At 38.2% G+C, this 20,236-nt stretch overlaps 1 protein-coding gene across 1 annotated transcript; it reads left to right on the top strand.

The window, feature by feature from the left end:
* Positions 1-692: 692 nt before the first annotated feature.
* Positions 693-4,893, top strand: LOC111902705 (cytochrome P450 704C1). The gene is made up of 6 exons (XM_023898521.3): positions 693-1,026; positions 1,416-1,631; positions 1,745-2,038; positions 2,257-2,583; positions 2,959-3,162; positions 4,394-4,893. Exons 1-6 carry the CDS (start codon positions 721-723, stop codon positions 4,589-4,591), a joined length of 1,545 nt encoding a protein of 514 aa, XP_023754289.1. The 5' UTR covers positions 693-720; the 3' UTR covers positions 4,592-4,893.
* The last annotated feature ends 15,343 nt before the right edge of the window (positions 4,894-20,236 follow it).

Consider the following 20,236-nt stretch of genomic DNA (forward strand, 5'->3'; position numbering starts at 1 on the left):
TCAGTATTGTAACGACAAAATATGATGTTCTATTGAATAGTTTGTTTCATTGACGTGAGTTATTCTTGTTTGCGCTTATGTTCTAATCTCAATTGCAGGTAGTCTCGTTGGATTTAAAGTTCAGTTGCATTGAAGGGGTTTAAGGTTTCAATGTTGTCTCCCATGTGTTTGCTTTCTTCTACCGGTGCCTTCAAAGGACATGAGTTTTATTGGTCTTCTGAAGGGATATAGCTATCTTTCTTATCCTGTCTTGTTTCATCCCTGTTGGCATTATCTTTATTATCAATTCATGTGTAGTTGTTTCCTTATTTTCATGTTGTAATCTGTATTCTGTCATTTTCTCTTAATAAAAGTTCTTAGTGCTAAAAAAAATTATTTGGATTCAAAAAGTTGTTAGTGATGATGAAATAAAACATATTAAAAGGTAAAAATGTTGTTTGTAAATTTATAAAAATTAACAGCAAAAAGTTAAAAAAAAAAAAAAGTTTTAAAAAATATAAATTTTTGAAAACTACACCTATGTGGTAAATATTTTTAAAACTACACCTATTTAATAAATAAAATTTTAAAGAACACTTGTTTGGTCAAAGAGCCTTCATTAGTTCGAGCCTTGGAGTTAATACAAATTATTTGAGCTCGGGTGCAATACGTAGGTGCTTATTATTGCCTATATATAGAGCACACGCAAACACCTTATGGATCATCCCTCTCATTTTTCAAATGGCCTCTTACATGAATCTTCTCTCAGATCCAATCATCATAACAACAGTGACACCTCTATTTTTACTCCTTGTTTTCCTATATGTCTACAAGCAACAACAAACAAATGGGAGGAAGTATTATCCGGTTGGGGGGAATGTGTTTGGCATACTCATTAACTTCAACACGATGCATGATTACATGGCTCATCGAGCAGAAAAATACAAAACTTACAGAATGCTTAGCCCTTTGCATCGTGAAATTTTTACAATTGATCCCACAAATGTGGAATATATTCTCAAAACGAATTTCAAAAATTATGGAAAGGTATGTGTCACTAGCTAATTCGAAATTATATGTTGTTTCACTTTAATATTAATTAATGATTCATAGTGTTTAATTGTTGCCAAGCTTACTGTACTCCTTTTTAGTACTTGGTAAGTGATAGTTTTATAAGTGGGTGGAGGGATGACACATGAGCGAATGATGCAGTTTTCTTATTTTTTTTTTATACTATTTATATATCTACCGTTTAAATAGATATTGCCATGAACTATATATATATATATATATATATATATATATATATATATATATATATATATATATATATATATATATATATATATATATATATATATATATAAGGTTCCACTTGTTTAGTTTCGCTTACACACTGAAATAATGTTGAAAATATATATGCTATATATCTATAGGGAACATATACCCGCGACATTCTAAAGGAGCTACTTGGTGATGGAATATTCACAGTCGATGGGGACAAATGGCGAGAACAAAGGAAGGTTTCTAGTCATGAGTTCTCTACGACAGTCTTAAGAGATTTTAGTAGTGTAATTTTCAGAAACAATACAATAAAACTGGGGAACATATTGTCAGAAGCAGCAAACAACATGCAAATAGTCGATATAAACGTAAGTTACTCCTTTGCGCGCTATTATTTGATATGATTAACCCTAAAGAAACTCATTGATTATTGCCATTCGATAGATATCACAATATTCATGATACACGTGTATATATACAGGATTTATTCTTGAAGACAACCATGGATTCAATATTCAATGTTGGTTTTGGGATTGATCTTGATAACATGAGTGGTTCTAGTGAAGAAGGTGTCAGATTCAGTCGTGCATTTGACGATGCGAACACCTTAACATATCGAAGATTTGTTGACGTATTTTGGAAGATAAAGAAATATCTGAATATTGGCTCCGAAGCGGAGTTGAAGAAAAATATACAAATCATTGATGAGTTCGTTTACAAGTTGATCCAGATCAAGACCGAAGAAATGCATAAGACAAAGAATGAGCATTCAGTCGTAAGCTTATATAATTAGAAGACTGCAAACCAACTTAAATTGATAATTTAATATTATCCGGCAACTATTAAATCACATTTCTTTACATATAAAAAAATATCATATACTGTATGATGATATCGACGTAATCATACAATATCTATGGTAGCTAGCTAGGAACATATTTTGCTCTTCTAATTCACTGTTTTGACCACCTTGTTTTACTAATTAACATGCAGTTCATAAAAAAAGACATCCTATCGAGGTTTCTGCAGATCAAAGATAAAGACCCAAAGTTCATACGAGATATAATACTAAACTTCGTACTTGCTGGTAAAGATCCCATAGGGCTTACTATGTCTTGGTTCATTTACATGCTTTGCAAGCATCCTGATGTTCAAGATAGGGTTGCAAAAGAAATCAAAGAAGCAACGAACGTAAAAGAAGATATAGTCAGAAATGTTGCAGATTTTGCTGCCCATGTGAGTGAACTTGCGCTTGGGAAGATGCAATATCTTCACGCAGCTTTGACAGAAACTATCAGACTCTATCCTGCATTGCCATTGGTATGCAATCTTGTTCATGACTTGTTTAATTTCTGATAAGTTGATCGCTAGTATTTCCTAAGGATGAGCGCATTTCAACATCCATGGTGGTGTTGTGTTAGGGAACACGAACAACAAGCAACACACACACACACACAAATACACATTTAAGGCAAGGTTTGGTACCATTGAGCCAAAGATCAATCCATGTTCCTTCATGTTGTTTGTTGAAGGTTTTAGCTACTAGATGTATAGTACTGTATCTCATCTTAATTGATAGATAAGGAACATTTAATTACTCTATCAAAACCACATGCATCTTAGTTTGAATTTTTACCTATGATATCCTAATTAACAATATATATAGAGATGACATGATGCATATTATTTATGTAGGACCCAAAGATATGCTTTGCAGATGATGTTCTACCAGATGGTGGTATTGTGAAGAAAGGGGATATGGTATCGTATCTGCCATATGCAATGGGGAGGATGAAATTCGTATGGGGTGACGATGCACTTGAGTTTAAACCAGAAAGGTGGCTTGATGAAAATGGTTGCTTCCATCCAGAGAGCCCCTTCAAATTTACAGCATTTCAGGTTAGTGTATTTCAATTTCACAAGAAAAAGTTACAACTTTGAATATGAAAGGTATACTAATGTAACATCATTGTGCTGGAATTTTCAACTATTTTTGCTAAACATATCCATGATTATCTTTCTTTCATTTCATATCACATCCACAATACGCTGCTAAAAACATAAATAAATAAAATAAAATAACAAACCAAATCCAAACAGCTAAACCATTTAAAAAAAAAAAAAAACCATCGGTTTGGTTTTTGGGTTTTAAAAACTAATTTTTTATGTCTCTTTGTTTATATAAAACCCAAAACTTAGAACCGGACATTTAAGATTATTCAAATATATCCTTGTATATATAAATTTGAAAAGTTTATATATAAATTTGAAAAGTTTATACTCCACAAACAAAAAAAACACAGATTAAGGAAACATTAATTACTATTAATTTTATACAATAAAAATGATATTTTTGTCGTTACTTTACATTTAATGTTTCATTAAATGTTTAGTTGGTTAAATAATAATGAAGGGTGTTTTGGTAAAAATGTTATTTATTTTTAGAAGCATATTATTATTTTGGAACAAACAAAAAAATAAAAGATGGACTATAATTTTATGACGAAAAAAATATATACTTAAACATAAACATAAAAATATTTACTGAAAGTTATAGCTACCGATTCAAACGACTTTTTGTATCTTAAATAGATATATACATCTTAATTAGAATTCTGTAGAAAAAATAATAATTTTTTGAAACCAACTGGCAGGCCCAATAAAGTTTGAAAGACTCCATGTATTAAAACTTTTATCACTTTGACAAAAAAAATACTAATTGGGGGGAATCGAACCAGTGTTTATTAATTTTTGGGTGCCAATATGAAGCGAAATTAATTTTTGGGTCCCAAACCATTATTAGGCCCGAGGCCATGGTGCAACTTGACCCCTATTGGGCCAGATTTTCTGACATACATAATTTGTTAATTAATCGAGACATGTTAAATTTCCAAATTATCATCCCACATACGAACATGTTATGTGATGCATAAATTTATTTATTTATTTTGTAGATGTGAACATCTCATGTAATGTATTCATGTTTTTTTTTTCTTAAATGTGTAATTAGTTTAAATAGAAAACACTATTAGTTAGTTAAACTATTTTTTTTTATCATTAATCATCGGAATATATTCGGGTAAATTTCTACAATAAAACTAACCCTTGTATTTTTCTTGTTCATCCATAGGCTGGGTTGAGGTCATGTTTGGGTCAAGATTTCGCATATAGGCAAATGAAGATATTCTCATCTATCTTATTAGGTTGTTTCGTATTCAAGTTGAGTGATGACAACAATATTTCAAGATACAGAACCTCGATTAATCTTCACGTCGATGGTCCATTGAAAATCCGTGTTTTCAACAGATTTGATTTACTCAATCCATAAAGTTAAGATGCAAGTTTGTGTATGACAAATGCTCAATAAAACATGACATATGACCAGATTGCGTACGACCATAGTATATGGAAACGTAGTGGTGTTTGTTGTGTAAAATCGTAATTGCATTTGTTAAATAAAATATAAGGGTGTTTAGTATAGAAAAATGAAGCTACTTTAGGTGTCGTATTAGGCAGTGAAAAATAGGCACAATGTAGCATTTTACCTGGTCATTTCTTGTGTAATATCATATTAGGCCTAATGTAAGGGTTTTATCATTATATGCATCATGGTTTATTGTTTTTGAAGTATTTCATATATTTTCTAGAGGCAAACACTTTGAATGTGCAATACCTTTTATACCAATTACAACATGTTTTACATCAAGTGAAACACTTAAAAAGTTTATTCGTAATCTATGGCAACACTTTCATCTATCAAGTGCTACACGCTCTTTTATAAATGCATTACTTTCATTATCTTTTACAACATGTCACTATTTATAACTAGAAGGAATTCGGTTGCGCCATTGGCGCTAATTTCAATAATGCTTGGAAGCAGAAAGCTCAGAATAATTTTTTTCAAAATAACATTAAAAGTTATATAAATAGAATTTGTTTAGTTTGAGCTCAATTAAAGAAGATGCTACACAGCCTCCAATCCAGAATGTTGATCCCTCATGGAAGTACAATCACACCCGTCTTCTTACATATTGTACTTCTAACCGGTGCATCGACCAACCCATGGTTTCTTGCAGAAGCAAACCTGCATCACTCATCACATCAATATTGAATGTATTTAGTGTAATGTAAGTCTAACCATGTCACATCCAAAGTTCAATATTTAGTAGAAACATTACCATCATCATCATTATCTATCTACGTAGATGTAAGGTAAGCATGGGAGGGAAAATACGAATGAAAATTGGATTCCATCCATCTTGAAGATTTTAAGAAGTTCAAGAAACAAACTTCGTAACCGTCAAGGTTGTACATGTCACAAAATTAGTAATATTACTTGTTTTTTGTGTTTTATATAATAGTCTGATTAATTCCGCGATACATTTTTGTTATCATAGCCACCTCATTTATGAATACCATTAGCAACTTTAGGTGTGAATGATATTGTATTTCAGGAATAAAATCCTTCGTATCCACCCTGTATCTAAATTCAAGTAGTATATAATTAAGATCATACCCATAGTATTTTGTTTTTTATGAAGGAAACTAATGAAAATTAAAGATTTTTTTTACTTACTTCAATCCCTTCAATTCTTGCAATTCCATACATAGCATGCAAACTGCAAACTATTTCTCTAGTGACGGTGTTCAGACATGGGCATAAGCCCCCACATGTTACAATACAAGCATGAACATCATCTAATTTAAAATACATCTTTTGGCGGGGTGTAGCACGTTAAAAATGTATGGATTGGGGAGTATTGACATGAACTACAATCTGTTAAAAAGACAAAAAAGATTACGTAAGAACAAACTACTAAACTTTGTTAACCATTAATAATAATACTTTCATGAAGCTAATATTGAATGTAATATATCAAAGTATTGACCTTCTGAGTAATGGTGTCATCCATATCTAGAAAATACTGGCTGAGAAAACACAAGAAAGAGTATTAAGTTAGTAGGTTCATTGAGGCGCTGATAAGGGTATTTTCTCAACTCCATATACTCCTGTATTTCAAAAATATTAAAAAAAAAAGTTTAAATAATCACAAATGGATATACATGGTGGCAGTTTTGAAGTTAATCTGTATGAAGAAAGTAGGAAGTAAACCTGCGATACATGAAATGTATGTCTCATCTGTGCAAACAGAAGAACACCGTATCTAGAAGTATGTAGCCTCTGAAGTAGCTAGTCTAAGACTACCAGTTTTTCCACTTGCCTGAAAAAAATTATAAACACTCAAAATTCATGAACATCTTTTATGATTTATAAATAAATTGAGACAATAGTTATGGGTCTGTACCAGAAAAGAGGTCCACGTAGTTGTATTACCTACATTAAAGTATCAACACAAGCAATCAATAATCCTTAATTTGTAAAAAATATTGTTACATCAACTAATTTTATGTAATAAAAAAAGATAAACATTAAACCAAATTCAAAGAAAATTGATTCTCATATCTCATGCATACCTGTTATGTATACCTTTTTTTTCAGCCTTCCACATCTCTATCAGGATCAGCCCATAACAAATCACGAATGTGTGAGTAAGGAGATTGGGCAGTCGATGACATAATATAACTCATCTTACCTGTTCTTTGAAGCATTTCATCAAACAGTTGATATGCGTCCTCAAAATTTTCCAACTTTGAACAACAAAAACAATCCAATCCCTCATTGATTGAGTACCTTTTTCACCGACCAACATCTAAAAAAAGCAACAGCATAGGGAAAGGTATATGATGTTAATGACTTGGCAAATCTATTGAAGAACATACAGAAATAAACTCCAAAAATTTCAGATTTCTTACTTAAGATTGAAAGATTTACCTTCAAAGTTGATATATGGCATAAAATGAGAAAATTTACGGCTAATGATTGCAATGATCACATCCCCATGGCCACTTCGACCCACCACCACCGTCGATCAACACCAACAACACAGTCAACCCTACCTCTGTACCGAAATGTAAACTTCTTAGCTTTCTTGGAGGTGGTGGGAAGACTCGAAGGTGGGAAGACTCATCCCCACATGTCCCAATGATGGCGGTGGCAAGGTTTGGGACATGAAACACTTCAACAGACGGACTAACACTTCTATTAGGGTCCACGAAATAGGGATAGGTTGATAGAGATACAGAAGCTGCTGATAAGCTTCACTTGAAACCAAGCATGAGATAAAGACCCGATCGATTAAGGCTGAGCGGGTGAAGCAAGTCGGTCGACCAGGAATCCGAAAAAAAAACTGTATCACTGGGAAGCATGAGACAAAGACCCGATTGATTAAGGCTGAGCGGGTGAAGCAAGTCGGTCGACCAGGAATCCGAAAAAAAACTGTATCATTGGGAAGCGGGAGGTCAAAATGGAGAAAACAAAGACGGAGAAATAAATTAGAAGGAATGTAGAAGAAGGTTGGAGAAGGGTTCTTGCATCTGATTGGTGAGGCAAGCCGGTGGAACGTAAAGATAAGGCAAGGCGTTAGAAGATAATAAAGGAAAATATATATCAGGTTTGTAAGAATGAAGATGAAAACATGGGTGTCAAAAAAACGAAAAATAAAAGTCCCGTGTGAATTTAGGAAAGAGAAAAAAAGTTCCTATTCCCTAACTTTTTAAGCTTTTGTGGTATATGTAATATTGAATTTTAGTGACAAAAAATATATTGCAATTAAATATCATTTTGAAATTAAATATATGCAATAATTTTTCTTCTAAAATTCATTTAATATATTAAAAGAGTCAAATTTAAAATTCATTCAATACCAAATGACTTCTAGTCCAAGCAGTATCAAATATTGTCTTCCTTCTTAAGGTTGATGATTTAAGTCCCGTGATGGACATATGTGGATTCAAAGAACAGTTTAGAAGTAAGTTATATTTGTCGTTTCGAAAAAAAATCTAATCGTTTAAAACAATCTATATAGTATTTTCGCATGGTAATATAGAAAATTGTATCTTAACATTAAATACGAGATTAATATTGTTTACCGTTGGAAAATCTGTATTACGATAAGAACACAATATCTATATATATCCATCTTATCCTAACATTTTTTTTGTTTTATGCGAATATTAACACTCTTGAACTTGAGAACCACCACCGTAATAACATTTAACGTATTTCCAACTATTTCACGGAAGGGAAATAGTGAAATACTCTCACTACTGGCAAAGAACCATTAATCTCCAATAAGTTAATCGCATGTTCACTCGATCATGGTATTTTGATTTCCTATTTGGTTTATAGATTTAGTTGTTTGTGTTCAACACTACTAAAAAAAAGCGCTATTTCCGAGGGACACTTGTCACAACTGGAAATTTTGTGTCATGTAATCTATACATTCAAGTTAATGTGAATCAAAAACTTCAATCAAATACATTATACAAGTACCACAAGTAGTCATCAAACAATTGGAAAACCCTAGAAGTTCTTGTTAAGTCTATTTTGGACTAGAACTTCCTTATTGGATCCAAGTGGACCAATAAGCTTCCAATTGGACTATCATGGGCTTAGAACCCCAATTGGGCTCTAATTGGACCCACACTAAATTATTTCAACATTTTGGGCCATATTGGGCCTAGAATGAAATAAATTAATGACTATGAACCATAATTAACCTAATTTGACCCTAACAAGTCATAAAAATCACCTTTATATTTATTTGGACCAAAAATCACTCAATTTAACCATGAAAATTGGGCTTAAGCATTTATGGCCCAAACATCCTCTTTTCCCCCACCATTCTCGGCCCAAGCTCAAATAAAAGGGAGGAGTTGACTTTTCATGACACATCATCTATGTATGGAGGATATCTAGGCATTACCCTTCAAATATCCATGCATTCTCATTCTTCCATGCAAACATCACCTCAAAGTCTTTTCTTCTCTCCCTCCCTCTCCCTTCTTGATTTGGCCGAGAGTTTACACACACACACACACACATCTCACAAAAATCTCTCTAAATCACTCAAGACTTCTCTCTTCCTCTCCATTCAAAGTCTCGAAATTTTCTTGTGTTTCAAGAGGATTCTTCAAGGTTATCATCATCCTTTGGTAAGTTTTTCCATGCCTAAGCTTCAAAACTCCCCTCTCACATGAGATCTCTTATTCTAAACAAGTTTCTTTGGTGATCATGCTCCTAGAAAACTCCATAAACTCGAGATCTTCATCAAGGGGTGCTAGGGCCGAAAATCACCAAGTTTTCTTCCATCTTTTCTTCAAGAACCGAGACTACCCCCTAAGGTGAGCTTCATACCCCCTATTTTTCTGTTTTTATGAGTTTTGTGGGGGGGGGGGGGGAAATACAAGTGAAAGTGTAGATCTATATGTGTTTTGTATGCCTTGTATGATTTCCATGCTTACATGTATGCTTTTATGTGTTTTAATGTTGGATCTAGCCATAAAACCCCTCAAAACCGAGATATAACTTATGTTTTATGATTTTAGCTTCAAATATATTTCTACATATAAAGTGTTACAAGAAAAATAGCTAAGTGGTTAGCAACAATTTTCTTTAAGCTAAAAACACAAATTTTGGGCCAAAAATGTGAAAAATACAAAATTACGGGTCCAAATTGGCATATCACGGATTCTGCTGGATGAAGTGTGCCAAAACAGTTTCCATAACTCAATTTCTGGAAATATACTCATTTAGGGGATTAAAAACATAAATTCCAAGCTTAATGGGCTAAAAATGACATTTTTGGCCCAATGAGGCCCATTATGCGAATTTTTCTGTTTTGGAGGGCCAAAACTGTGATTTTCTGTAAAACAGTGGACTATAAGTGTTCCAAATCCTTTTCAAAGGTTTAAAATGCTTTTTAAATTTAAAAAGGACCAAAGTTGCAAAATTTTTCCAAATTGGGCCAAAATTGTCAAAGTTGCGAAAAGAAGGGATTAAAACCGAGAAAACTGCATTTTCATGGACTTAAACTGTTTTCTATGAAAGATATGCTGAAAAATATTAATTTCAATAATTTTTGGTGTTAAAATGTCAAGAAAAATAGTTTAAGGACCCAACCGGGAAGTATTTAATAAAAAGGGTTGAAAATGTAAATTTTACAAATAATGAGGGGCTGAAAACAGAAATATTTCAAGGCTAATTCAATATACACAATTTGATTAAATAATGGCATCGCGACTATCGACGAAATACAACACATTACAATACCAAAAGTTGTTGTTAAACGAATTGGCTCGGTCTCGAGCCAATAGAAATCTACAACTACTAACTCTACGACACTACGGTTCATATAAATAACGTTTGGGAACTTAGCTTACATACGAGTGTGCACAGACGTCTACGCACTATCTTCGGGCCCCACAAGTGTAAAATCTTGTTCGTTGAGCCTAGCTAGCCCAATGACCTGATCTTAAGGCCCGAAGACCTCTATCTTACGAAGTGTTGGGTTTTACCAATCCGACACGACGTAACCGGACTTTCAATGGCTGTAGACTACTGGTCCCCAAGGGTCCTTTAGTGTCGCTAGTGGAGTCTGCCTTTTTGCGAGGCGGGTCTGGGACCCCTCGTACATTTTTATCCCCAACCGGTTAATGGAGTTACCGGGGTCTTCGTGACCTCTTTCTCTTCGGATGTGGGACTACACCTAGTCAGGGCGATTGGATAACGCGATTAGTACTGACGACGCCTTCGGGTTCGTTAGTATAACTATAAACTGGGCGTTTGTGTAACGCGGGTTTGTAGTAAATAATCCTGCTCGAGAACCTTCCAACGTCGCCTGGGACTGACACTATACGCTATGCAATGGTTTCAATGTAACTTCATGTAATTCAAGGAACTAGGAGAACATCGGGTTTTCCTAGGGTTTTCAATACATACAGATTTGAAATGCATACATCTTCAATGAACATTTTTTTAAAAGTATAGAAACAAACAAGCATACCTATGGATCTTCACAAACGTTTTCAAAAGCTTTTCTTTTCAGAAAATATCGGATTTTCTGGTGGTTTTTCAAACAATACAAACATTCGATTTCAAACACTACTTATGAACTCACCAACATTTCATAGGTTGACATTTTTCAAAATACTTGTATTCTCAGGGAACCAGTGAATCAAGGGAAATCATATTCAGTGACGATTGCAGTTTATTTATGTATGAATCAAACAATTTAATTTTTGGGAATGTAATGTTTGAACAATGTATGACATGTAAACACTACTGGTTGTAATATATTAATGCACGGTGACGAATGTTGTTATGTTTCATATATACTCAATGTTATGGTATTCAATTGAGTCACGACAGCCCCCGGACGTTTCCGCCGTCTGGTTCGGGGGTGTGACAGGTTGGTATCAGAGCTTTGTTTATAGTGAACTAGCATGTCGAGCCATACATTGATATGCAACTATAAACCAAAAAGAGGGACTAACATAACTCTGAACAAAACAAGTAAATAAAATACACTTGCTTGCATTATAGATAGGAACCTAACGCCGAATCAAACACAATAAAACTGGTATCTCGGTTAATTCGGGACTGTTCTTAGTGATACCAAGGAGTGAATGTAGCCTGATCAACTACATTCTCTCCAAAGTAAAACTAACACACGTCTTGATGAGATTGGGATGACTAGGTAACCTAAAACTATACCCTTTATCATCCAAAAAGAGAATGTTTGCTTAGTCTGTATAATAGTCATAGTACCCTAGGAATAATGTTAGCATATTCACGTACTCACGCAGACAGCATGGCTGGTTTTCATCACCCGGGAGACCCCTACTTCCCTAATCAGGGAAACAACGGGTGGCTAGAGGAGGAGGAGGAGCCTGAGGAAGAGCAGCAGGGTATCCAGCTTCATCCGGCTCTAGTAGCCCAAGAGGTAATTGGGGAGGAACCGGAGGAGAATCCGGGGGAAGCACACGGTGTCGAACCCGACGAATATGTAGACACTGACTACGAGTTTGGGGAGATCGACGACGACGACGAGGAAGGTCAGGTCGGGGGTCAGGACCCCGTCCCACCATGCGAGATCGAGACACAGCTAGATCACCCCGCTCCGCCAGTGAATTCCCCAAGAGAGAACCGTTCTCTCGAAGCGGAGATCGCCGCGCTGCGACAACAGCTGTACGCTATGGAAGCTCGGGCAGTGAGAGCAGAGCACGAGAGGGACGAAGTTATAGGAGACATGGCAGAGATGGCGCAGCTACTGGCGCAACATTTCAGCATATGACCTCGGCACCACCTCCTGACGCAACTCATCGCGGTTAGGGATAGACTTATCATAGTAGGTTATTAGGAACTATGTTATGTACTCCGGTTCTATATTTAAGTGACTACACTACTCATGGAGCCATTATGCTGTCGGATTAGTGTTACTTATGTATGCTCTTATGAGCAAATTTTCTTGTACTAAACACGGATAATATTAATAAACTTTTGTGTGTTTTGCTATGATATTCTCAGTTGTTATGTGTTGAGACGTTATGATTGTATGCTTGATGATAGTAATGTTTAGGTTCGTATCATACACCTAGTTAGTAGGATCACAACCTCACAGAAATCACGTACACTCAACATCTTTCCGTTTCATGACAGAAAGATGCCTCGCCCAGCTACTCGCGGAAATCCCGAACCAACCCCGCCCGAAGTTGACTCCACTGCTTTCCAGGCAGCCGTGTCTGCTGCGGTCACAGCAGCTATGGCACAACTTCACCGAGGGAACAACGGAGGAGGTAACGGGCAAGGATCCGGAAGTTCGAACAACGGGACGAACCAAGGACTCACTAAAACGTGCACCTACAAGGACTTTGCGAACGCTAAACCCCGTACTTTCAATGGCACGGGAGGGGTGATTTCCGTGAAGAGATGGATCGAGAAGGTAGAGTCGGTGTTTGAGATATGCGAATGCCCCGAGCAGATGAAGGTGAAGTTCACGGCCTGCACTTTCGTGGACCAAGCCCTCACTTGGTGGAATGGACATGTGGAAGCTTTGACACTTCCTGTCGCCAACTCTATTCCCTGGGTAGAAATGAAAGAGATGTTGACGGCTGAGTACTGCCCCCGAGGCGAAATACAGAAGATGGAGCAGGAACTATGGAATCTCACGGTGCAGAATGGGAACATCGATGCTTACATATCGAGATTCAGCGAACTATCCCTGTTGTGCCCGGGTATGATTACATCAGAGGGAAAGAAGATTGAACGATTCATCTGGGGACTGACATCCCCCATTCAAGGGAATGTGATAGCTGCGAACCCTGAAACGTTTGACAGTGCAAAGAGATTGGCAAAGAGGCTATATGATCATAACCACAAAAAGGGCGAGAAACCGGTAGAGACGGAGAAGAAGAAGGAGAGTGATGGTAGGAAAGGATGGAACAACAAGAGGAAGGGGCGTCAGGGCCCCGAGACCTCTAAAAGGTAGCAAACGGTGGCAGTTCACGCTGTCACTGCGCCGGTTCCAGTCACCCCACATGCTCCAGCCTCAGCTGCTTCAAATGCTTCAAGACCCTATTCCGGTAGTTTTCCCAAATGCAACAAGTGCAGTTTCCATCACGAAGGAGAATGCAGGGAACTCCATTGCACCAGTTGCAACCGAAGGGGACACACTGCAAGGTTCTGCAGGACTTATCCTTCTCAGAACCAGAGTCAGGGAAACAACCAGAACAACAACAACCCCCGCAATAACATCAACACCCATACCGGCGGCTACAACGCAGGGCCTAGCCACACCTGTTTTGGGTGTGGGAGGACGGGACATTTCCGTCGAGATTGTCCTAACAACAACCACAACTCAGGAAACAGAGGAGCAGGAAGAATGCTGACTATGGGTCAGAGTGATGCAGTTCAAGACCCCGCAGTTGTGACCGGTACGTTCCTCTTAAACCACACTTATGCATGCATCTTATTTGATACCGGAGTGGAGCGAAGTTTCGTAAGCGAGAAGTTTAAACATTTACTAAAACAACAACCCCAGAAGCTAAATGAAACCTATACGGTGGAAATGGCCAATGGGAAAACCGAATCCACTAAGGAGATTTACACTGGATGTACCCTAACCCTTAACCAGCACGTCTTTCGAATAGACCTAATGCCAGTATCAATTAGGAGTTTCGATGTGATTATCGGCATGGATTGGTTAAGCCCCCACCATGCTGAGATTATGTGCCACGAGAAGGCCGTTCGCCTTCGTCTTCCGAATCACGAAACCCTAGTGATCTACGGAGACAAACCCAGTACGAATCTCCGCCTCATCTCGTGCATCAAAGCACAAAAACACTTGCGAAAGAACAATTTGGCGTTCCTGGCTCACATAGTGGACAGGACCAAAGAAGAGACTAACATCCAAGACATTCCGGTAGTGTGTGAATTCCCGGACGTGTTTCCTGAAGATCTTCCGGGAGTACCCCCAGAGAGACAGGTTGAGTTCCGAATCGACCTCGTTCCAGGAGCGACTCCTCTCGCTAAATCACCATATCGATTGGCTCCTGCTGAAATGCAGGAACTGTCCAGCCAACTCAGTGAGCTTCTGGACAAGGGATTTATCCGACCTAGCTACTCGCCATGGGGAGCCCCAGTGCTCTTTGTCAAAAAGAAGGACGGATCTTTCAGAATGTGCATCGATTACAGAGAGTTGAAGAAACTCACTGTCAAAAACCGCTACCCACTCCCCCGAATCGATGATCTATTCGACCAGCTCCAAGGAGCTAGTTATTTCTCCAAAATAGATCTACGGTCCGGATACCACCAACTCAAGGTCCGAGAAGAGGATATTCCCAAAACTGCTTTCCGAACCCGCTATGGACATTATGAATTCGTTGTAATGCCCTTCGGTCTAACAAATGCACCTGCCGCATTTATGGACCTAATGAATCGAATCTGTCGACCGTTTCTGGACAACTTCGTCATTGTGTTTATTGATGACATCCTCGTCTATTCTCGAAGCAAAGAGGAGCATGGCCAACATCTCCGACAAGTCCTAGAAACGCTGCGATCGGAAAAGCTTTACGCCAAACTCTCTAAGTGTGAGTTTTGGCTACGGAGTGTGAATTTCCTAGGCCACGTAGTTAGCCAAGACGGAATTCATGTGGACCCCTCTAAGGTCAAAGCTGTAGAAGGATGGGCAACTCCGACTACGCCCACAAAAATTCGTCAGTTCTTAGGCCTAGCAGGCTACTATAGGAGGTTCATCCAAAACTTCTCTAAGATCGCCAAGCCGCTTACCTTGCTTACGCAAAAGAGCGTGCCATTCAAGTGGACAGACCGACAAGAGATTGCGTTTCGAACCTTGAAGCAAGCCCTCTGTAGCGCTCCTGTGCTATCTCTACCCGAGGGAACGGAATATTTTGTAGTCTACTGTGACGCGTCGAATCAAGGTTTAGGTTGCGTTCTCATGCAACGTGGAAGAGTGATAGCATATGCGTCCCGTCAGCTAAAGACGCACGAAGTAAATTACACGACCCATGACCTAGAACTGGGAGCCGTGGTCTTCGCTTTGAAAATTTGGAGGCACTACCTGTACGGTACAAAGTGCACCATCTTCACAGACCACAAGAGCCTCCAGCACATCTTGAATCAAAAGGAGCTGAACATGAGACATCGGCGATGGGTGGAATTACTAAATGACTATGAATGCGAGATCAAGTACCACCCAGGCAAGGCCAACGTGGTAGCTGATGCATTAAGTCGGAAGGAGTACACAAACCGCCGTACGAAAACACACTCGATAACTATTCAGTCTCATCTGGCCACTCAAATTGCACTAGCCTAGGCAGAGGCTATGAAAGCGGAAAATAGAACTAGCGAGGCATTGCGCAGAATGGAGAAGAACCTAGAAGTCAAGGAGAATGGGGTATACTACTTCATGAACCGTATTTGGGTCCCAAAAATCGTAGGATTTAGGGAGACCGTTATGAAGGAAGCCCACAAGACACGATACTCCATTCATCCCGGTTCGGACAAGATGTATTTGGACATCAAGCAACACTATTGGTGGCCTAACATGAAGGCGGAAATCGCGACTTATGTTGGTAAGTGCCTTACATGCGCCAAAGTAAAAGTGGAATACCAGAAACCTTCCGGATTGTTACAGCAACCGGCAATCCCTAAGTGGAAATGGGAGGGGATATCTATGGACTTCGTGACCAAGCTGCCCAAGACGTCGGACGGACTGGACACCATATGGGTAATAATCGACCGACTGACGAAATCTGCCCATTTCCTACCAATCAAAGAGTCCTACAAGATGGAGAGACTGACGCGGTTGTACCTACGAGAGATCGTAAGACTCCATGGAGTGCCAAAATCTATCATCTCGGATAGGGCCAGTAGGTTCACATCGCGCTTTTGGCAATCGCTCCACAAGGCAATGGGAACTCATCTCGATATGAGCACCGCGTATCACCCACAAACGGACGGTCAAAGTGAACGAACCATCCAGACGCTCGAGGACATGCTTCGTGCATGTGTGATAGACTTTGGAAAGTCTTGGGATACCCACCTACCGTTGATCGAGTTTTCATATAACAATAGTTATCATTCGAGCATCAAGGTGGCTCCTTTCGAAGCACTGTACGGGCGTAAATGTAGATCACCGTTATGTTGGGCTGAAGTAGGTGACACCCAGCTAGCAAGAACACATACGTCAAACAGGGCATTAACGGGACCGGAAATCATTCGTGAGACCACAGAAAAGATTGTCCAGATCAAAGCTCGATTACAAGCATCGCGTGACCGGCAAAAGAGCTACGCTGATAAACGGCGAAAGCCCTTAGAATTCCAGGTCGGTGATCGAGTATTGTTAAAGGTCTCACCCTGGAAAGGGGTTATACGTTTCGGAAAACGGGGAAAACTGAACCCGCGATACATTGGACCTTTCGAAATCGTCGCCCGAATGGGTCCAGTAGCATACAGACTACAACTACCCGCGGAGCTCAACGGGGTACACCCCGTGTTTCATGTCTCTAATCTGAAAAAGTGCCTATCAGATGAAACCCTTGTCGTTCCTCTTGACGAAATCGAAATCAATGAGAATCTCCTGTTCGTCGAAGAACCAATCGAAATCATGGACAGGGAGGTGAAGCGTACTAAGCAGAGCCGCATCCCGATCGTGAAGGTACGGTGGAACGCAAAGCGTGGGCCAGAATTCACGTGGGAACGCGAAGATCAAATGAAGCAGAAGTACCCTCACCTATTCTAGCATTCTCAAATCTAGCTTTCAAACAGAATTTCGGGACGAAATTCCCTCTAACGGGGGGATGATGTCACAACTGGAAATTTTGTGTCATGTAATCTATACATTCAAGTTAATGTGAATCAAAAACTTCAATCAAATACATTATACAAGTACCACAAGTAGTCATCAAACAATTGGAAAACCCTAGAAGTTCTTGTTAAGTCTATTTTGGACTAGAACTTCCTTATTGGATCCAAGTAGACCAATAAGCTTCCAATTGGACTATCATGGGCTTAGAACCCCAATTGGGCTCTAATTGGACCCACACTAAATTATTTCAACATTTTGGGCCATATTGGGCCTAGAATGAAATAAATTAATGACTATGAACCATAATTAACCTAATTTGACCCTAACAAGTCATAAAAATCACCTTTATATTTATTTGGACCAAAAATCACTCAATTTAACCATGAAAATTGGGCTTAAGCATTTATGGCCCAAACATCCTCTTTTCCCCCACCATTCTCAGCCCAAGCTCAAATAAAAGGGAGGAGTTGACTTTTCATGACACATCATCTTCGTATGGAGGATATCTAGGCATTACCCTTCAAATATCCATGCATTCTCATTCTTCCATGCAAACATCACCTCAAAGTCTTTTCTTCTCTCCCTCCCTCTCCCTTCTTGATTTGGCCGAGAGTTTACACACACACACACACATCTCACAAAAATCTCTCTAAATCACTCAAGACTTCTCTCTTCCTCTCCATTCAAAGTCTCGAAATTTTCTTGTGTTTCAAGAGGATTCTTCAAGGTTATCATCATCCTTTGGTAAGTTTTTCCATGCCTAAGCTTCAAAACTCCCCTCTCACATGAGATCTCTTATTCTAAACAAGTTTCTTTGGTGATCATGCTCCTATAAAACTCCATAAACTCGAGATCTTCATCAAGGGGTGCTAGGGCCGAAAATCACCAAGTTTTCTTCCATCTTTTCTTCAAGAACCGAAACTACCCCCTAAGGTGAGCTTCATACCCCCTATTTTCTGTTTTTATGAGTTTTGTGGGGGGGGGGGGAATACAAGTGAAAGTGTAGATCTATATGTGTTTTGTATGCCTTGTATGATTTCCATGCTTACATGTATGCTTTTATGTGTTTTAATGTTGGATGTAGCCATAAAACCCCTCAAAACCGAGATATAACTTATGTTTTATCATTTTAGCTTCAAATAGATTTCTACATATAAAGTGTTACAAGAAAAATAGCTAAGTGGTTAGCAACAATTTTCTTTAAGCTAAAAACACAAATTTTGGGCCAAAAATGTGAAAAATACAAAATTAAGGGTCCAAATGGGCATATCACGGATTCTGCTGGATGAAGTGTGCCAAAACAGTTTCCATAACTCAATTTCTGTAAATATACTCATTTAGGGGATTAAAAACATAAATTCCAAGCTTAATGGGCTAAAAATGACATTTTTGGCCCAATGAGGCCCATTATGCGAATTTTTCTGTTTTGGAGGGCCAAAACTGTGATTTTCTGTAAAACAGTGGACTATAAGTGTTCCAAATCCTTTTCAAAGGTTTAAAATGCTTTTTAAATTTAAAAAGGACCAAAGTTGCAAAAATTTTCCAATTTGGGCCAAAATTGTCAAAGTTTTGAAAAGAAGGGATTAAAACCGAGAAAACTGCGTTTTCAGGGACTTAAACTGTTTTCTATGAAAGATATGCTGAAAAATATTAATTTCAATAATTTTTGGTGTTAAAATGTCAAGAAAAATAGTTTAAGGACCCAACCGGGAAGTATTTAATAAAAAGGGTTGAAAATGTAAATTTTACAAATAATGAGGGGCTGAAAACAGAAATATTTCAAGGCTAATTCAATATACACAATTTGATTAAATAATGGCATCGCGACTATCGACGAAATACAACACATTACAATACCAAAAGTCGTTGTTAAACGAATTGGCTCGGTCTCGAGCCAATAGAAATCTACAACTACTAACTCTACGACACTACGGTTCATATAAATAACGTTTGGGAACTTAGCTTACATACGAGTGTGCACAGATGTCTACGCACTATCTTTGGGCCCCACAAGTGTAAAATCTTGTTCGTTGAGCCTAGCTAGCCCAATGACCTGATCTTAAGGCCCGAAGACCTCTATCTTACGAAGTGTTGGGTTTTACCAATCCGACACGACGTAACCGGACTTTCAATGGCTGTAGACTACTGGTCCCCAAGGGTCCTTTAGTGTCGCTAGTGGAGTCTGCCTTTTTGCAAGGCGGGTCTGGGACCCCTCGTACATTTTTATCCCCAACCGTTAATGGAGTTATCGGGGTCTTCGTGACCTCTTTCTCTTCGGATGTGGGACTACACCTAGTCAGGGCGATTGGATAACGCGATTAGTACTGACGACGCCTTCGGGTTCGTTAGTATAACTATAAACTGGGCGTTTGTGTAACGCGGGTTTGTAGTAAATAATCCTGCTCGAGAACCTTCCAACGTCGCCTGGGACTGACACTATACGCTATGCAATGGTTTCAATGTAACTTCATGTAATTCAAGGAACTAGGAGAACATCGGGTTTTCCTAGGGTTTTCAATACATACAGATTTGAAATGTATACATCTTCAATGAACATTTTTTTACAAGTATAGAAAGAAACAAGCATACCTATGGATCTTCACAAACGTTTTCAAAAGCTTTTCTTTTCAGAAAATATCGGATTTTCTGGTGGTTTTTCAAACAATACAAACATTCGATTTCAAACACTACTTATGAACTCACCAACATTTCATATGTTGACGTTTTTCAAAATACTTGTATTC

Source organism: Lactuca sativa, chromosome 8 (assembly GCF_002870075.4).
Source record: "Lactuca sativa cultivar Salinas chromosome 8, Lsat_Salinas_v11, whole genome shotgun sequence".
In the NCBI taxonomy this organism is placed as follows: Eukaryota; Viridiplantae; Streptophyta; class Magnoliopsida; order Asterales; family Asteraceae; genus Lactuca; species Lactuca sativa.